Source organism: Amblyomma americanum, chromosome 3, assembly GCF_052857255.1.
Source record: "Amblyomma americanum isolate KBUSLIRL-KWMA chromosome 3, ASM5285725v1, whole genome shotgun sequence".
NCBI lineage: Eukaryota > Metazoa > Arthropoda > Arachnida > Ixodida > Ixodidae > Amblyomma > Amblyomma americanum.
In genome coordinates this window covers 193,013,463-193,029,085 of record NC_135499.1, presented here as the reverse complement: position 1 = coordinate 193,029,085, position 15,623 = coordinate 193,013,463, and the positions used below count along the sequence as shown (strand labels likewise).

The 15,623-nt window shown below is 45.9% G+C and overlaps 2 protein-coding genes across 6 annotated transcripts in view; one reads left to right on the top strand and one right to left on the bottom strand.

Moving 5' to 3' along the window:
- Positions 1-9,307, top strand: part of gish (casein kinase I gish) — a 47,831-nt gene extending 38,524 nt beyond the window's left edge. For 3 of the 5 annotated variants that reach the window (XM_077659408.1, XM_077659409.1, XM_077659407.1), the window contains 3 exons: positions 1,258-1,341; positions 3,418-3,656; positions 5,549-9,307. In XM_077659408.1, coding sequence (XP_077515534.1) covers positions 1,258-1,341; positions 3,418-3,656; positions 5,549-5,597 — 372 coding nt within the window. In that variant the 3' untranslated portion in view covers positions 5,598-9,307. The remainder of the gene's footprint in view (positions 1-1,257; positions 1,342-3,417; positions 3,657-5,548) is intronic. The other 2 variants (XM_077659411.1, XM_077659410.1) reach the window with 1 other exon arrangement.
- A 2-nt stretch (positions 9,308-9,309) lies between these two features.
- Positions 9,310-15,446, bottom strand: LOC144125745 (PCNA-associated factor-like). The gene is made up of 3 exons (XM_077659414.1): positions 15,269-15,446; positions 15,091-15,183; positions 9,310-9,606 (listed from the first exon to the last, which is right to left on the bottom strand). The coding sequence occupies exons 1-3, from the start codon at positions 15,300-15,302 to the stop codon at positions 9,434-9,436; spliced, it is 300 nt and encodes a 99-aa protein (XP_077515540.1). The 5' UTR covers positions 15,303-15,446; the 3' UTR covers positions 9,310-9,433.
- Positions 15,447-15,623: the final 177 nt, after the last annotated feature.

The following is a 15,623-nucleotide window of genomic DNA, read 5'->3' as shown; positions in this document are numbered from 1 at the left end:
GTTGTGACTGCATAGCTACCATAGTCCTCCATAAAGAAAATAATAAAATTCCAATAAGGAAAGGACAAGGAGGTTAACCATGCAGGCTAGTTGGAGTAGATCAACTTCTTCTTGTGTTGCTGGTTACATTATGTTTATATAAGGAGGTATTAGAGTCCTCTATTGTGAACAGTTGGAGATAAAAGTTTGTTCACATGCAAGCGACTGAGTGATTGAGCAGCGTGGCGCAGTGACGACTCAAAAGAGGTTTTTCCGCCGCCGCGGCAGGATTCGCTAGCATTTTCGCTTCACGTTGAATACCTTAGTAATCTGAGGTTCGCTTAGAACAGTGCCTTGCTAAGCAACTTGGGGAACGAATTGAAAAGCATGATCAACGAACTAGTGAATATAAAATTAATAGGGAGAAAACTGAAGTAGGTGGGTATAAAGGTTCATAGGGAGAAAACTGAAGTAATGGTGAAAATTCTCGGAGGAGGACAACAGTTTACTATTGGTTGCGAGGAGCTGGAAGTGGTAACTTAGTCCAGGTAGTGACTGCAGATACAGACCACAAGGGTGAAATAACTAGAATAAGAATGGGGTGGAGCGCATTTGTTAGTTACTCTCAAATCATGAATGGCAGTTTATCAGTATACCTCAAGAGAAAATTATCTTACAGCTGTATCTTACCAGTTCTCACCTATGCGGCAGAAATGTGGATGTTAACAGATAGGGTCCAACTGAAATTGAGGACAACGCAGCGAGCTGTGGAATGAAAAATAACTGGTGTAACGTTAAGAGACAGGAAGAGAACAGGTTGGGTCAGGGAACAAATGCGAGGTAATAACATTCTAGTTGAAATCAACAATAAATGGGCATGGGCAGGGCATCTAATGTGAAAGCAAGATAGGCAAGACTATAGAACCTATGCTTGCCTTGTCTCCTCTTCATACCTTCTCTCCAAGAGCATGTCATCTCAGGTTGACATTTCTGTGCTGCCTGCAATTTCTGGCTTGGAAGAAAATGAGCAGGTGACTGGCTGTGGCTTCTGTTTTAGTGGGGCATTGGTATTATTGGAGAGAACTTGTTATAGTTGTTTAGGTGGCTGGCATATGTGTCTGTTATAGCAGCAGCATTTACTCTGTGGCCTGGTGCTTTTAGTGTAGTGAATATGTTGCTGCATCCTGTGTGCGGAGCAAGATTAAGACATTCCCCTCCCTTTTCCTTCCCTGTTCTTTGCCCTTCTTCTTTTTCCTGCCTCTATTGCCCCCATTTCAGTCAACCCCCGTCGGGTCCCTGCAGACGGGACAGGAGGTCATCGTTTCCCCAAACAGGGAAAGGCACATTACAACCAATGCCCGGGTAAGACAGTCGGAGAGCAAAGGAAGAACCCCTTAATCCCCCTGTGCCATCTTGTCTTCAGCCTGGCCCTGACTGCTTGCAGCTGACCAGACTCTCTAAGAATACTGCATGGCGCTACTATATTCCCTCAGCAGCACGTGCGTTTTGTTTTCTGTCCGACATTCGAGCAAGAACACTGTTAAATTTACAAACTCCTCATGCAAGCCAAATGTGCACGGTCTGGCGATCTCCACTGGTGAGGTTGTGGCAGTCATGGTGTGTGTCTCTCCTTGCTTGCTGTCTCTCGCTGTGTGGGAAACTTTTGTTTTGCTAATTAATGCTGCTGGTTTATTCAAACTCCCTGGTGTGTATTGCATGTTCTATTTTTATTTCTGGTTGAAGGACTTGAGCTGCTTTGCGATCTGTCACAGCAAATTCTTCTGACACTGTCGGTGCGCCTGGGTCGTTTTAGTAATGCTTATTTCAGTAATTTTATGTTCACTGTTTTCGTAATAGTCACACCTGTTCTGGCTGAATTGGTTCTTGTGACTTTTTCCCAGCCCTAGCTAAGTTCCCTGGCCTTCTTTCTTTCTGCTGTTTTTCACATAACATGATATAACTATAATGCTGATCTCCACAATGTGGGTCACTTCGGTCATGTTTCTTATAACAGTAGTGCATTGTGCTAGTTTGTCACTGCTGATATATACGCAGTAAAAGGCATGGTCCTCTGCTGTGTGCCTTGTGGAAGTAAGTGTGGGAGTGTAATTATGTATTACCCTATCATCATTGTATTTCACTTGCATGCTGTCTTTGAAAAAGGTACAGAAGGTCATAGATCATAACGGTAGTCATCCGAATTTACAAAGTTCACAGCAAACTTTAACTCTTTCCCTACCGTGCCCATTGAGCATGACTTCAAGTGCAATTTCGGAACTTTTTGCATTGCTTACCGGCACGCTGCGCACCTGGCTTGTAGTTCAATTCAGTTTTTTTTTTTCTACACGCAAGACGGCATTTTTTTTAATGCACTCCAAAGATGCAGTACCACGCTGATTGCCTGTTAACGACTACTTCGCCACTTATGGGCACGAGTGCCATCTGGCTTTTAGTTAGACGACTGAATTTTGTTTCAATGTGCCCAGCAACTCTGAAAACGCTGCCTTTAAGTCTAATTTCAGTTCTGACAGAGACAATGGAGGGAAACCAGCCTGGAACACAGGCGGCTGCACTCCGGTGCTCAAGTATAGGGTTTCCAGTTATTGTTCTGTAGTAAAAATACTATTCGAGATAATACTAGTTTTTTTAACGTTTCAGAAAATTTTTAGCCTATTTTTAGATACAAGCATACCTTTACAAGTTTTGTTCAATTTTTTTCAACAGTCCAGTTTTGGCAAGTAAGACTGTGTCACTGTGTGTTTCAACACAGTGCTTAAAAAGCGCACTTATTTGGCTTTGTTTTCGTATATTGCATAAAATTTTCAAGTGTAGCAGTTTTTTGCAGGAAAAAAAGCTCGCAGGACGGTTACGACTGTGTAATGCGATGTTCAGCAACTGCTGTTTTGGCGTTCAGTTGCGAGGATACATTCCTGCTAGACTAGTGTAGTGGTCAAGTGAATAACCCCTGCACTGCCAGGCGGCTGTTCCATACAGAGCTACCCCTAGGCTTATGCAACCCAGGTTGACAGTGACATATAAGGTCACTGTGGGTGCGTTAATGTCACATGACCGCGGCATTAACACACCCACCGGTTATGGCGACGGGAAAGCTAGGGACGGCACCTAACAGCTATCGCTGTAAAAAACTGAAACCTACATTCCCCATGCTAGGGAAAGAGTTAATGGATTGTCATAACTATGTTTTATGGGTGGTGTTTTTCACCATTTTTTGTTACACGTTGTCACATTGCTTCTGGAGATATTGCCCTTGCTTGAATTTTTCCTGTCTTCTCACTTGGAGGGGCAGTATCCTAGTTGGTGATTCACGTGTACCTTTATAAAACTCTGCTTTCACCACTGTAGAAGTAGCCTAATCTCCCCTAATATTGCAGTCTTGGATAAACGGTGATTCTTGGTACCTGTGCGTTGTGCCTGCAGTCAAACCCGCAGAAGAATGCCTGGTTGGACCAGGGCGGTGGCAACACGAGGCAGGCGGGCAACACGCTGCTGGCAGAGAAGCTGGTACACCAAGGGGGTGGAGCTGGCGGCGTGCCTCAGGGCTCGGTACAGGTGGTCTCATCCACCAACGGGGACTTGGCCAATGATGACCCTACCACGGGTCACTCCAACACACCCATCGCCTTGCCGGTCGAAGTAGAGGTCGTCTCAGACACCAAGTGAGAGACCCCTTAATATGCATGAAACGACACCCAGGGTCCGCCAAGCATCGATGTTGGCGAAGTGTGGCAAACCTAAATACAACATAGAAACTGGCTTGGCATACGCTACCTCCAACCCGTAAGAGTAGTGTTAGTCATGCACATGCACTGGACCAAAAGCACATTTTGGGTTTACACTCAGCCTAAACTAAATCTGGCTACTTTCAAGCTAATTGAGTTCAACGATATGGTGGAGCCTGTGGAAGCAGGAGCCGCTTACTTCACCACAAATTTATTGCTAATCATGCATTGCGCATTACATTCATGGCAAAAGAATGATGCATGTTCCAAAGCGACTCGGGCTATGCGGGACACCGTAGTGAAGGGCTCCGAAAATTTCGACCACTTGGGGTTCTTTAACATGCACTGAAATCGCACAGTACACGGGCCTCTAGAACTTTGCTTTCATCGAAATTTGACCGCCGCGGCCGCTGACCACAGCTTAATTAGGTTACATAATATGTTGCTGGGTTGTCCTGCTTTCTTTAGATTTTAGTACAATGCAGTTCAGGTATGAATACTTGAGAATTTTGCGGGCTGTGTTTGTGGAATGTTTTATTGTCCACCCTATGGTGATTGCCAGCACAGTGGAAATGCAGCAATTTCTGGAGGTCAGAAAGCTGGGCGAGTTTATTAGAATTCATACTGCTACTGTGAGAAAGACTTCAGATAAAGAACAAGGCAAGACAAACATGGCGGCTTCATTGAGCCTGCATAAAAATGAGATTGTGTTCCTGCAATCTGTGCTCTCCAGAAATGAATGACTGCGATTGTGCACTATACCATCTTCACCTTGTGTTATTGTTTGAAGGCCTGGGCAGCGTGCAAAATTGTCGCCCTGGTATCTGTTGAAATCTTTTATCATCATCTTTTTAACTTCCGTGGATGTTCATTGATTATTCGTTTTTCTGTACTGAGCCGTTTGCCTTTCCTCTTTCTTTGTCTTTCACGCTGTTGCAGTATGAAGCCATTTCTGGCCGTTTTCTATTTAAAAAAAAAATTTCTGCTAGCTTTGTGTGCATGAACATAGACCAACTGGCCTACTTGCCACTTGGGGCTGCATAGTTTTGGTCCCCCTGCACGTGCTTTAATGAGAGAAGGAAAAGGTCCAGGTCGTTCAGAAGGCCACCTAACTTTAGGTGCCTTCCTGTGAAGCAGCATAATTAAGTAAGTCTTGTTCTCTGTGTGTTTACTTTGCTTTTTACCCGGTGTAATATTGTGGCTTCAGCTTTGATAACAATGTAGAATGGGGGGGCCAGTCAGTCAGACATTAAATGGAACAAAGTATGTAGCTTTAAACACCGCGTAGAAAAAAAACGAAAGGACAAACGGTATGCTTGCAACTGAATGAAATTGGAAAACATCCAGTCGATGGGCAGAAAATTTAATGTTGACGCATGCGCGATTTTTTTGTTCGTTGATAGGTCGTTTTCTGATTTCGTTCAGGCGTAAGGGTCGTGTCCGTGCCTCTTCTATGTGCACAATACCCAACAAAGGCATGCCCGGCCTGCGGAGAGATTTCAGACATCCTCTACATGGTTTGGAACTGCCCCGAGCAACGTATAAAGCGCACAGTTTACAGGAACTCAGCCATGAGCAGTGGGAGGCGAAGCTGGCTCACACAGAGCTCCCCCTTCAGCGTCAACTGATTGATCAGGCCTGGAGGGCCTTATTCGGCAATGGTTTCCCGGACCTGGGTGAACCACCTGCGTAATTACTCTGTTAATAAAGTTCATTCTCTCTCTCGTCTATGTGGTGTTAAATTTTAAAGCTACATTCCTTGTTTCATTATATTATTTCGGCTATGCAGTACGTAAATGTGTGAAGGTAAGCCTTCCTCTTCCTTCCAGGTGCTGCTGCTTCTTCAAGAAGAAAAAGAAGATAGGACGACAGAAGTGACTGGCCCTGGCGGCTTCGGCCACCCCAGACCAGGAGGCCACCCTGCTCTGGACGTCCCCTTCGGATTCCAAGGAGAGTGTGCCCTGCGCTGCCCCACACGCCACAGCAGCCACTGCGCCGCACATCTCATCCTCGGCCTTCTGATGGGGACACTATTTATACGAGACACTACTCCACCTCCTCCTCTCAGACCACCTGAACTGCCGGAAGGGGTTCCCCTTCCTTCGAAACTCGGTCGGTCCAAAGGGGCGCACACTGCAGCTGTGTCAGACATCGTGCAATGCATCCAAGGGTGGCTGCTCCTCACTCCCCTGTGGCTTCATGTTGAGGGCGTGGTTGGAAAGCAACGAGAGGCAGGTTTCTTTTCTCTGGAGGTGATCGCGGTGGCCCAACTGTGTAAGGTCTGTAGTGCAGTGCCTGTGCTGGAAGGTGGGCATTCCCCAAGCTCTTTTCCTACATTGAGCGTTTTTTTTTTTTTTCCAGACCCTGTTATCCGAGTTATATGTCTTGTCAATTTGAATACCATGAATGAGTACTACTATTGTGAGCTGCCAGGTGTCTTGTGCATGTGTGCGTACCACCGCTCGGCGGTGTGCTCATAGGCCTCGGCACTGTTTTTGCAGCATAGCTGTTGCCACTAGGGAGAGCCCGTGGTCAAAACGCATGGTACAATGGTGGCAACTCTTAATACTTGTGTGGATGCACCTGAGGCAACCCTCTGTAAGTAGGCCTTTGCACACACAGCCTAGGTTGGGCGACAGTTTCCTGGTGAACTGTCCACCCGCCTCCTACTGATGTGGGTTTATTACAAGAAGTGCAGGCCTACACTGTGTTTTTTTTTTTTCTGACCCTTTGTTGCATTCTGTAGTTTTGACGGAAACTTTGGCTCGCTGGCGAGTTAGGTTTTTGTTGCAACACTGCTGCCCCTTCTTTCGCCACAGGTGTCACCTCACGCTAGGCCTCACATTCTCTAGTGTCACCGACAAATGCCCGATAGTGCATGCTACGCACAGCCCCTGTTGTATGGTGCCAAAGGCAGGGGTGTAGAAGTTGCTGTTTCAACCAAGTAAAACTGAGCATTGTCTCGACCTTCAGTTGTTGGCATGTGGCACCTCGGCCTTTGTGTCAAGTGAGCACGTGACTGTGGTGCAATGTGGAGAGTGTCAGACAGTCATGTGCAGACAGCTGGAAAGAGAGAGATAGAAAGAGACTGTGCTTTGGACACAAACATGGGTCGTGATGGAAAGGCAGACAAGCTGTGCATGTCTGATTGAGCTTGCTGGTCGTGCTCGCAGTGGAAGTAGGGGGTCAGTGGAGACTTGCTGACATCCCATACTTTTGTGTGTGTGTGTGTGTGGTTTCCCACAAACAGTGTACAAATTGTAAAGAATAGTTTGTTCTTTCTTCTCTGATGAAATGTCTTTCTATATATATATAAATATATATATGTATACCAGTCTTTTTTTTTCACTTTTATTGCTTTGTTTTACATAGGTTTTTTTTTTTTTTCCTGACTTGTAGCTATCGGGTAGAAGGCAAGATGATTTGGAAAATTGTTGGAGCCAATAGTGAGGTCTTAGTGACAGGAGTGATGACCTGATTATTACATTACAGCCAGCAGGGTGACCCCTGTTGTTTGGTTTTGTTTTCCCCCTTTGCTGATGCCATGCATGTGACCACTGTAATTGAGCGCGCCTTTTTCTTCCCTGTGTATAATACATTTATCTGTGCTGCCTTGTACATAAAAAACATAATAGGTGGAACAAGAGATGCTGCTGCTGCTGCTTTTTTTTTTTTTTCCCTTTACTCCTCTTGTACTTTTTCTGGGCATGTTAAGAGCACAGTTGTTAGCATCTGCTCTCTCACAGCACTCTTGGCAAAGAGACGGCGCGAGTCGTCTGCGTGCGGACCATTTGTTGCCTCTGCAGTAATGCAGAGGAAAAACATTGTTACACCCGATGGCGAGGCTAAAAAAGAACAGCAGTTTTCAAGATTGTTTCTCTCCCCTACCTTTTTTGGCATGGTGACACTGTCATTTCTGCCGTGGTACTTAGTCATTTTATCGACGCGCTGCTTACTATCGCTGGATTACTGCACGTCATTTCTGAGTTAGCCTTCCTGCTTTACTTCGCCCCCTCTTACCCCCCCCCCCCCCCTTTTTTTTTTGCTGGAATGAATGGTTTTTGATCTCATGCACACAGCTTTCTCATATGTATATTACTTGTTTACCTCTGTGAATGTGTATGTATTTTTCTCGCCTCCCTTCATTTCGCTTGAGTCTCCACCATTTCAAACTGCGCACAATCCACTCCAACAGGCGATGAGCAGTGTGTGTGTCGAGCTTGTCGTTTCTTCTGGAATGCTGCATCTAGTTGGGGCGACACAATGTCTGTTGTGCTTTTGTGTTTGTTTCCAAGACCCTTTTTTTTTCTTCCCAATTTCCTTTCTGCCCTTGGTTGCATGATATGTTTCTGAATTATCTGTCTAGCTTGGTACAATGCAATACCGGTGGATTTTGTTTTTGTCCCTTTGTGTCTGGTGTCTGCACACACACATTTCTGCTGTGCTCTTGTAGGTGCGGACTAGGTAGCACTACTAGCTGCTTGGAACACGTTTGTATGAACTCACTCTTTTTTTCTTGTTAGTTTTGGGGGGGGGGGGGGGGGGGGGGGCACAGCGCTGCCCTGTCATTACATTGTTTCATTTCCCCGTGGACATTATTAAATGGAGATGAATTGACTATTATAGGTGGATGTGATATCTCAAGCTCAGATAGCCACAATAGCCCCTCCAAAGAGAGACGGAGAGCATTCAGCAGGTCCTGGCAGAACTGGCTGTGTAGAACCTGTGTTGACAGCCACTGCAGTACGAACTACAGGTAGTGCTGATGTGGCTGTTCCAACATGTTTCATGGTGTTCATTTCAGCATTACTTGCAACAGCTGTTGGAGCTTGAAGTGCTGACCAGCCAGCAGGTTTGTTCAGAATCCATTTGCTGGGTGTTCTCTTGAGAAAGGATTGCACAAGAAAAAAAAGTGCCTGGCTTTGGTAGAATGCTTCGTGCTACCTTTAACACCCAGTTCTTTTAATCCCTCACTGTGTTAAAGGGGTTGAAAGAAGGTGTTTATTTGCCAAGGCTTCTGTGGCGCACATTTAAACCCCTCTCCTGCTGGAGTAGTGTGGTGGTTTCAATGCATTTTTCTCTTTGAAGAAGGCTGCTTTGGGTGATGTTGCTGCTGTCGTTTCCTCGCTGTAGTGCTCGTTATATAGTCTGTGTGGCAAGCCAAAGATGTATGGGAAGGGGAGTGTTAGGGGCATGAGAAGTGGTTGGGAGATGGAACCCTGATCAAAAGTTCTGGGGGGCTCATTTCCTTCCATGGTCTGAATCACTTCATGCTACATGGTTATCCTTGTACTGGAACATCTTGCTAAACTGTACACACACACACACTACATGCGCAAGCTGTTGTGATAATCAGTCTGTAGGGTGAAATTGTAGGCAGAAAGTTGGCTTTTTTCTTTCTCACTTCCCCATGCATTTTTTTTTTTTTCATGCTGAACAATATTTCTAATGCTTGAAAGTTAGGTAGAACCATCTTTCCTTCCACCTTTCCCTTGCAAGGGCAAGTTTGGTTGACTTCAGTCACTCCAGGCCGTTTCTGCTTTGTGTGAGTGGTGAGAGAATAAACTGAAAGCATGCAGAACGTTGCACATGTGTGATGCGATTGCTTTTATTCACGGCGATTCACTGGCATAAGCAAATATACAGCACCTGTCTTGATACAGCCCTAAATGTGGGCAGAGTATAATAAAAAGCACATCATGATAAAAAGCACACTATGAAGATGAACTGCCACTTGCACTACTGTCGCAAGCGTCTGAACTGGATGCTCCTTCCGAAGACTCCTGCTCGTCGTTGGAAACCTTTGGCTTTGCCAGGAAATTGGCAATTTCCTTCTGCCATGATGGGGTTGGCCTTGGACAGTATGAGTTCCCACCACTAGACTTGCCTGGAATTGGAATACAACCATAAGTGTCACCCCATGCATGTCCACCTTGCAGACATTACACAGTGCTTATTCAAAATTACTCAAAACCAGTCTAATAGAGTGTTATGTTATTGACTGATATCATGAAGTTTGAATTGGGCATGCTGTGGATTTCTTTGACAGTTTAAAAAATGACCCACACATTGTTGCACAGCACGATACTGAAATACCGTATTTACTCGCGTAATGAACCCGCCCCCCACTTTTGTTGGCCAGAATTTACTTTGTTTTCCAGCCGAGCGAGTTCCTGTTTTTGCTGCCGTCCAAGCGCAGACCTTAGCAGCGCACTGAGATGCTGCCTGCCGCTGATAACATGTTTTTTATATTTTGAAGAGAGCTCCTGCCAAAGGGGAACTTGCTGACGAAATCGGCACTGGGAACATAAAGGATGTTTAAAGGGGTTGGGACATCAAACTTTGAGGCTATAGTAAGCTTGTTATGGGCTTCCTCTGTATGTAAGGCCACCCACAGCGAAGTAGTAAACGTAACAAGCGCTTAAAATATATTTTAATTGAGCTCCGAAGAGTCCCTTAGTGCTCTTTCTCACGATGGAGGCCCATCGCTAGCGCTATAGGTGGTGACGTTGAGCCCTGGGAACTTTATCAGTGAATAGCAGTGACATCACAACACAGTAACGTGACTTAGTATTAACGGCGACACGCTGCTTTGGCGACTCTGCGGTCGGTGTGCCGATCGGCGTATATGCCATTGCTGACGCACCAGCCGACACCTTATATCGGCGGCCGAGAACCCTTCAGGTCTATGAGACGATGACCCTCTTGTTTGCACCTTCTCCGTAATGCGAATAAGCGAAACGAGCGACTGCATTTCATATGTTCACCCTTCGGCTCACCTGCGATACGAATAGTCTTAGCCAGTCCGCCGGGTTCATATGTGCTATGTCGGCGATTGTGGAGAGCGAGTTCACAAGTTTTAGCGGATACATATGGTCATCGAGCGTAGTTTCGACAACAGTGACCTTAAATCGAGGATTGTTTGCATCTTAGGACGCAAATACATCAAGCGGGAAGCGCTGCTGCTAGGCGGTGTGACCCAGTGTGTCAGCCAATGCTGTAGGCGCCCGCGGTGGCAGCTAGCAGTTGTCGGCGTGGCTTGAGGGCAACAAATTAAGCCATTTTATTTATCGCGAATGGACACCGAACATACATCTAGATAATTCAATTTAAATTCAAGTATTGCACTCATCGGAAAAAACAGTTACGAGTCGGAAACCCCGGTACTACGCGTTGTCAACAGCCTGGCTATGAAGCATTCCGCAGGCTGGCGCTCGCATTCTTCGGCGATTCTTGCGAAGTTATCGCACTGCGCAAACAAGTAAACCCGCAACCGGCGCAAAAGAGATGAGCTTGCTTAACCCAAGTAGACTGCAGCTTGCAATTCCTGCTAAACTGCATACAGATGCAGATATGTAAACAAAAGTAGCGCCGAGATGCAGTCGTCATGGGCACATTACTGGAGGAGTTACGTACCCGTGCGGTAAATGCTGAAACCTGCACAATTGTCTTGAAGCATTCATTTAGCGAATGCATGGACCGTCTGCTAAACGAGCAGCAGATATCGTAATCAGCAGCCACGGGACCCTGACCAGTCTCGCAGCGCGGCTGCGCGAAGTGAAGACAGACGGATATTGGTCGGTAGGAGAAGTGAGGCATTGTGTCGCTGTAATGTGACCAGGATCAGCTACGGGCCACCGAAACAGACGTCCGCCGAGCATCGGCGTCGACGTGGCAAAGCGAAATAGAACGCTGAAACCACGTTAGCATACGCGGTATGGCGATTGAGATTGGCCGAAGCGAGCCGCTTAGTGGCTAAAATCAAGACGAGTAAAATTTCACAAGTCATGGCTAAGTGGCTTGAACCACCGCCCGATTTAAAGGGTTCAGCCTTATCCATCCATCTAGAGCGCCAAGACGTGCGCTCTAAACCGAAGTTTAAAACATTCGCGTTAGACACTCGTGACTGTCCTGTTTTTGCCTAGCAGTAAAAAAAAGCATGCCCGACTTTCCTGGCCGGTGTTAGCACGTTCACGTTATCTCGCCGCTATTGGCCGCCACGCCCGGCTAGCACATAATTGCCGGATCGCGTCAAACTGAAGGATGCTAAACACTAGCGGCACGAACGACGAACGCGTCTGACCGCGTGCATTTGTTGATGACGGAAGAACTCTGTTGGAAACTTTTCCCCGCGTAATGAACCCTCCCCCGAAACAAGTATTAAATAATCGTACAAATATTCGATTCGGTTTCGAGAAGTACTCGGACACCCCTACCTCTGGGCCCATTTTCCCAGCTTGAGTGAAATGTCCCATTACACATCGCTGTGATGTGGTCTCGCCTACACTAAAGCCTGTTTACTCTTAATGGGGCGACACTGCTTTGAAGTAGAATTTTATGCCTTATTTTATGCTGTACGAAGTTCCGCAGCTGCAATCTACTGGTAGGTACCCTGAAAAATTTTTGTCAACCGCGGTGGCTGTGCATTGCGGAGACACTCGATGTGCATTTCTCTGGTATGGTTGCCAAGATTCTATCCTTGCTGAGCATATTTCTTCGCAACTGTTACAACTACTACCCGCGTTTGTTTTATTGCGCCAGTATGACAGTAGGCACTCTAATGTAGAACCATCCTTCTGCCACTGCAGCCTCCTCACAAGATTCAGAGAAAACTATAATTATAAAACAATTTTCTAGGAATGTAACTGAAATTTTGCAAGAGTAGTCAGTACTACTTCTAATATACTCAAAACATTTGATACCAATACATCAAGAGACTGATTTGTACATATCGGAACTGATGTTCTCTCGAGCTGTAGCACATGCAAGGCAGCTAAATAACTTCGGCATGCCATCTGCTGCCCTTTGCACCCTACATGCAGTAGGCATTTTTTACGAGATTCTTTTACACCTGTTAGCATGCAACGTGCTGTGATGATGCAGTTGCTTTGGCATTCGGCTACTGAGCCAGTGCCTCCTAAAGTCGTGGGATTGCATCCCAGCTGTGGTGGTTCGTTGGAGGTTAAATGCCCGAGGAAATTAGATGTACCAAATTACGGTCATAACGCATATCTACAAGGCATTTCACAGTTTGTGCAATAACACCTATGCAAAGTACAGTCACAACAATATGAGGGGGAACAAAGTTCAAGCACTAATTGATTACTCCATAATTACGTGCGGCAAGGAGTTTGTTTTTTAATGTTTTCCCTCGATGTACGTTATCCACACGTCATTCTTGAATCCTGCAGTGAAGTAACCAAAAAATTCGAAGTTTTCTCTACAAAATTTGTTCCATTAATATTGGTCAAGATTTTACATGTTGATATTGGCACACAGCTGCTACTTTAGAAAGTCTGCATTGGTCTGGCACATTCTTGCATTGACTATGTAGAGTAGTTCTGCACCAGCGCGAATATTGGTCCACTAACACACAGCGGCTAGGGAGTCTGCTGCTGACCACGAGTCCGCGGGCTCGATCCTGGCTAATTGGGCCGCATTTCGATAGAGGCAAAAGGCAGGAACGCACATGCATAACGATTTCGGTACGTGTTAAGAACCTGAGGACTTAACTGGCAGCCCTCCACTGTGGCGTCTCTCAGCACATTGTTTCACCACGCAAAACCTCTTGGTATTGTGAATTGATACTCTCTTATAGGAAGCCACGGACCGCTAGACAACGTTTCAACAGGAGAACTGCTCCCATGGTCTACACGAACATTATACTATAATCTTATCGAAACGCTGGCTAGTGGACTGAGGCGGGTCATTTCGTGCTGTCGAAGATTCGATCTTCCCAGCTACCTCTGCTGCGGAGAAGTGATGACGGCCGCAGGCTTAATGGCACATACGCACATGCACTGGTGTTTCAACACTAAAAAAGAAAATTTTTTAAGCATACTGAATATCCAGATAGCAGAAATGCTGGCTGAGCATGCTCGGTTTCGACGCAATCGAGCACGAAGGTGGCAATTACGATGTGACAGAGCCACGGCAAATGTACAAGTCACTGAAGAAAGCCCCGGTGTAACGGCTACCAAACAGCGACTTGACAGTGGTGGAACACAGTTAACTGTGTGCAAGGCTTGACATTAGATGACATGAAATTTTACTCTTCTCTTGATTTTAGCCACCAATCAGATAACCTTTGCTTGGTTACTTCTACCCGCTTAAAATCTACTTTCCCTTCACTCTCCTTAAACCCCAATGCCTTGGATAAATATCAGCCCCGCTGCTGTTTTCCACTGTAGGGTGAAGCCCTTTACAGAAAAGTATCAAGTGTTCAGCCGTTTCCTCCTCCTTTCTGCACGCAACGCACAACGTGTCTATCTCCTGGTACCTTGCTCTATATATGTCTTAGTCCGCAAAACTCCCGTCCTGGCCTCAAACAACAAAGAGCTTCCCCTACAATTATCATAGATGTTTTCTTTGGCAATTTCCTGCTTAAAAATCCTGTATGTTCCCAGTGCTGATTTGGTCAGCATCCTTTTTCCACAGAGCTCTCTGTTTCTTTAACCTTTTTCTTAACTGATAATTGCCGATTTTCCCCCTGCTGCTGTCCAGATATCTGCTTGTCAATTTTCTAGTTCGCTTTCTCCATTTCGTATAAACATTCCTTATATACAGGTATCCGAAAACTTTCCTAGCCCACTGCTTTCCTAGCCATCCCAAAACACAAGCAGCGCCATTTACCCCATGCGCTTTGCACTACTATTACGATTTACAACCACCATCGCTATATACTGTATATTTCCTCGTTATATCAGTTAATAAATTTATAAACGTGAGCACCACAACACGACGAATCGTTTGACACCACCCGGAACCAACCTGCGACAAACGGTTCGGCCGTAATGGCCGTCTGAAGGTCCTCGGAATGCACGGTTTGGGGGCGGAAAGGTCGTCGCTGCGAATTCCACACCTATTTTGGGCTTCATCTCAATTAGTAATTTTACCCTCAGGTACATGCCAAGTCATTTGACACCACTTCGAACATTCTGTGTCAAACGGGTGGCCCCCAATTTTCATGCAAATGGTGGTCCCGGGGGAGGGGGGGGGTCACACTTCAAAACGCGCCCACTTTTGCTATGTGAAATAGTGCGGTTACGTGGTTACTGCTTTGACTTTCATTGCAGACGCGTCCTTGACAAACGTAATAAAAAGCTAACGCTCTTTAAAAAACTACGTTTGACCGCGCCACCGCGCTCCTACGCCAACGAAAAACACTCGTTACAGTCAAATTGCCCTGCTGTCGAAAAACCGCGATACAGGCAGCACGCACTGTTTTAGACCCATAGCATAGTACGCGACCTTCAACAATTACTAAGGGGCATGCTTTGCGGATTACTCCAACGGCATTAACTTACGAGCTGCACACTGCCACAGCCGAGAACAATGCATTATGGTATTTTTTAACTTTCGATTGCCATACCTCCTTTGGTAGTCTTTCTAGAAGCCGGTGAGCTGGAACTGGAGGCACTTCGCGGTGTGCTCATTGTCTTCCTGAAGGACTTTGCACCAACAGCTGCGAGAAAAATATGCCTCAAGCTTTGTCAAGTTTTCCCCCCTTCTTTCACAGACACCACTTGTCTTAAGCAGAACAAACTTACCTCGGCTGGCGCCGTCAGCCTTTGTTCGGGCCATCGCTGTCGTGTTGCCTAGGCTTTCGAGAATGGCTGTCAACGCCCGGGAATGGCAGGACGCTTTTCTCAAACTAATTAGCGCGTGGAACCGCCTCTGGTAACACCTGACCACGCTGACTCCCGCGCTCGGGCAAAACTGGCGCGAAAGTTCGCGCGCGCTTCAGTCGTACAACTATTCTGCATAAACAAAAAGTTAACGTCATAACAAATATTTTTGACACTTAAAATAAATGCACTATCTTTTAATATTATCGCATTTGTTAGCATTATTTAATTTTATGCACAGGGTAATTTAAGTTTGCTGCAGAGCTGATAAATTATG

Excerpts from the sequence above, each read along its gene's own strand:
- LOC144125745 (XM_077659414.1), bottom strand. The coding sequence starts at position 15,302 with ATGGCCCGAACAAAGGCTGACGGCGCCAGCCGAG. Across the intron at positions 15,184-15,268 it reads GGCTGACGGCGCCAGCCGAG|CTGTTGGTGCAAAGTCCTTC; the intron begins GTAAGTTTGTTC and ends TTTTTCTCGCAG. Across the intron at positions 9,607-15,090 it reads TAGAAAGACTACCAAAGGAG|GCAAGTCTAGTGGTGGGAAC; the intron begins GTATGGCAATCG and ends TTCCAATTCCAG.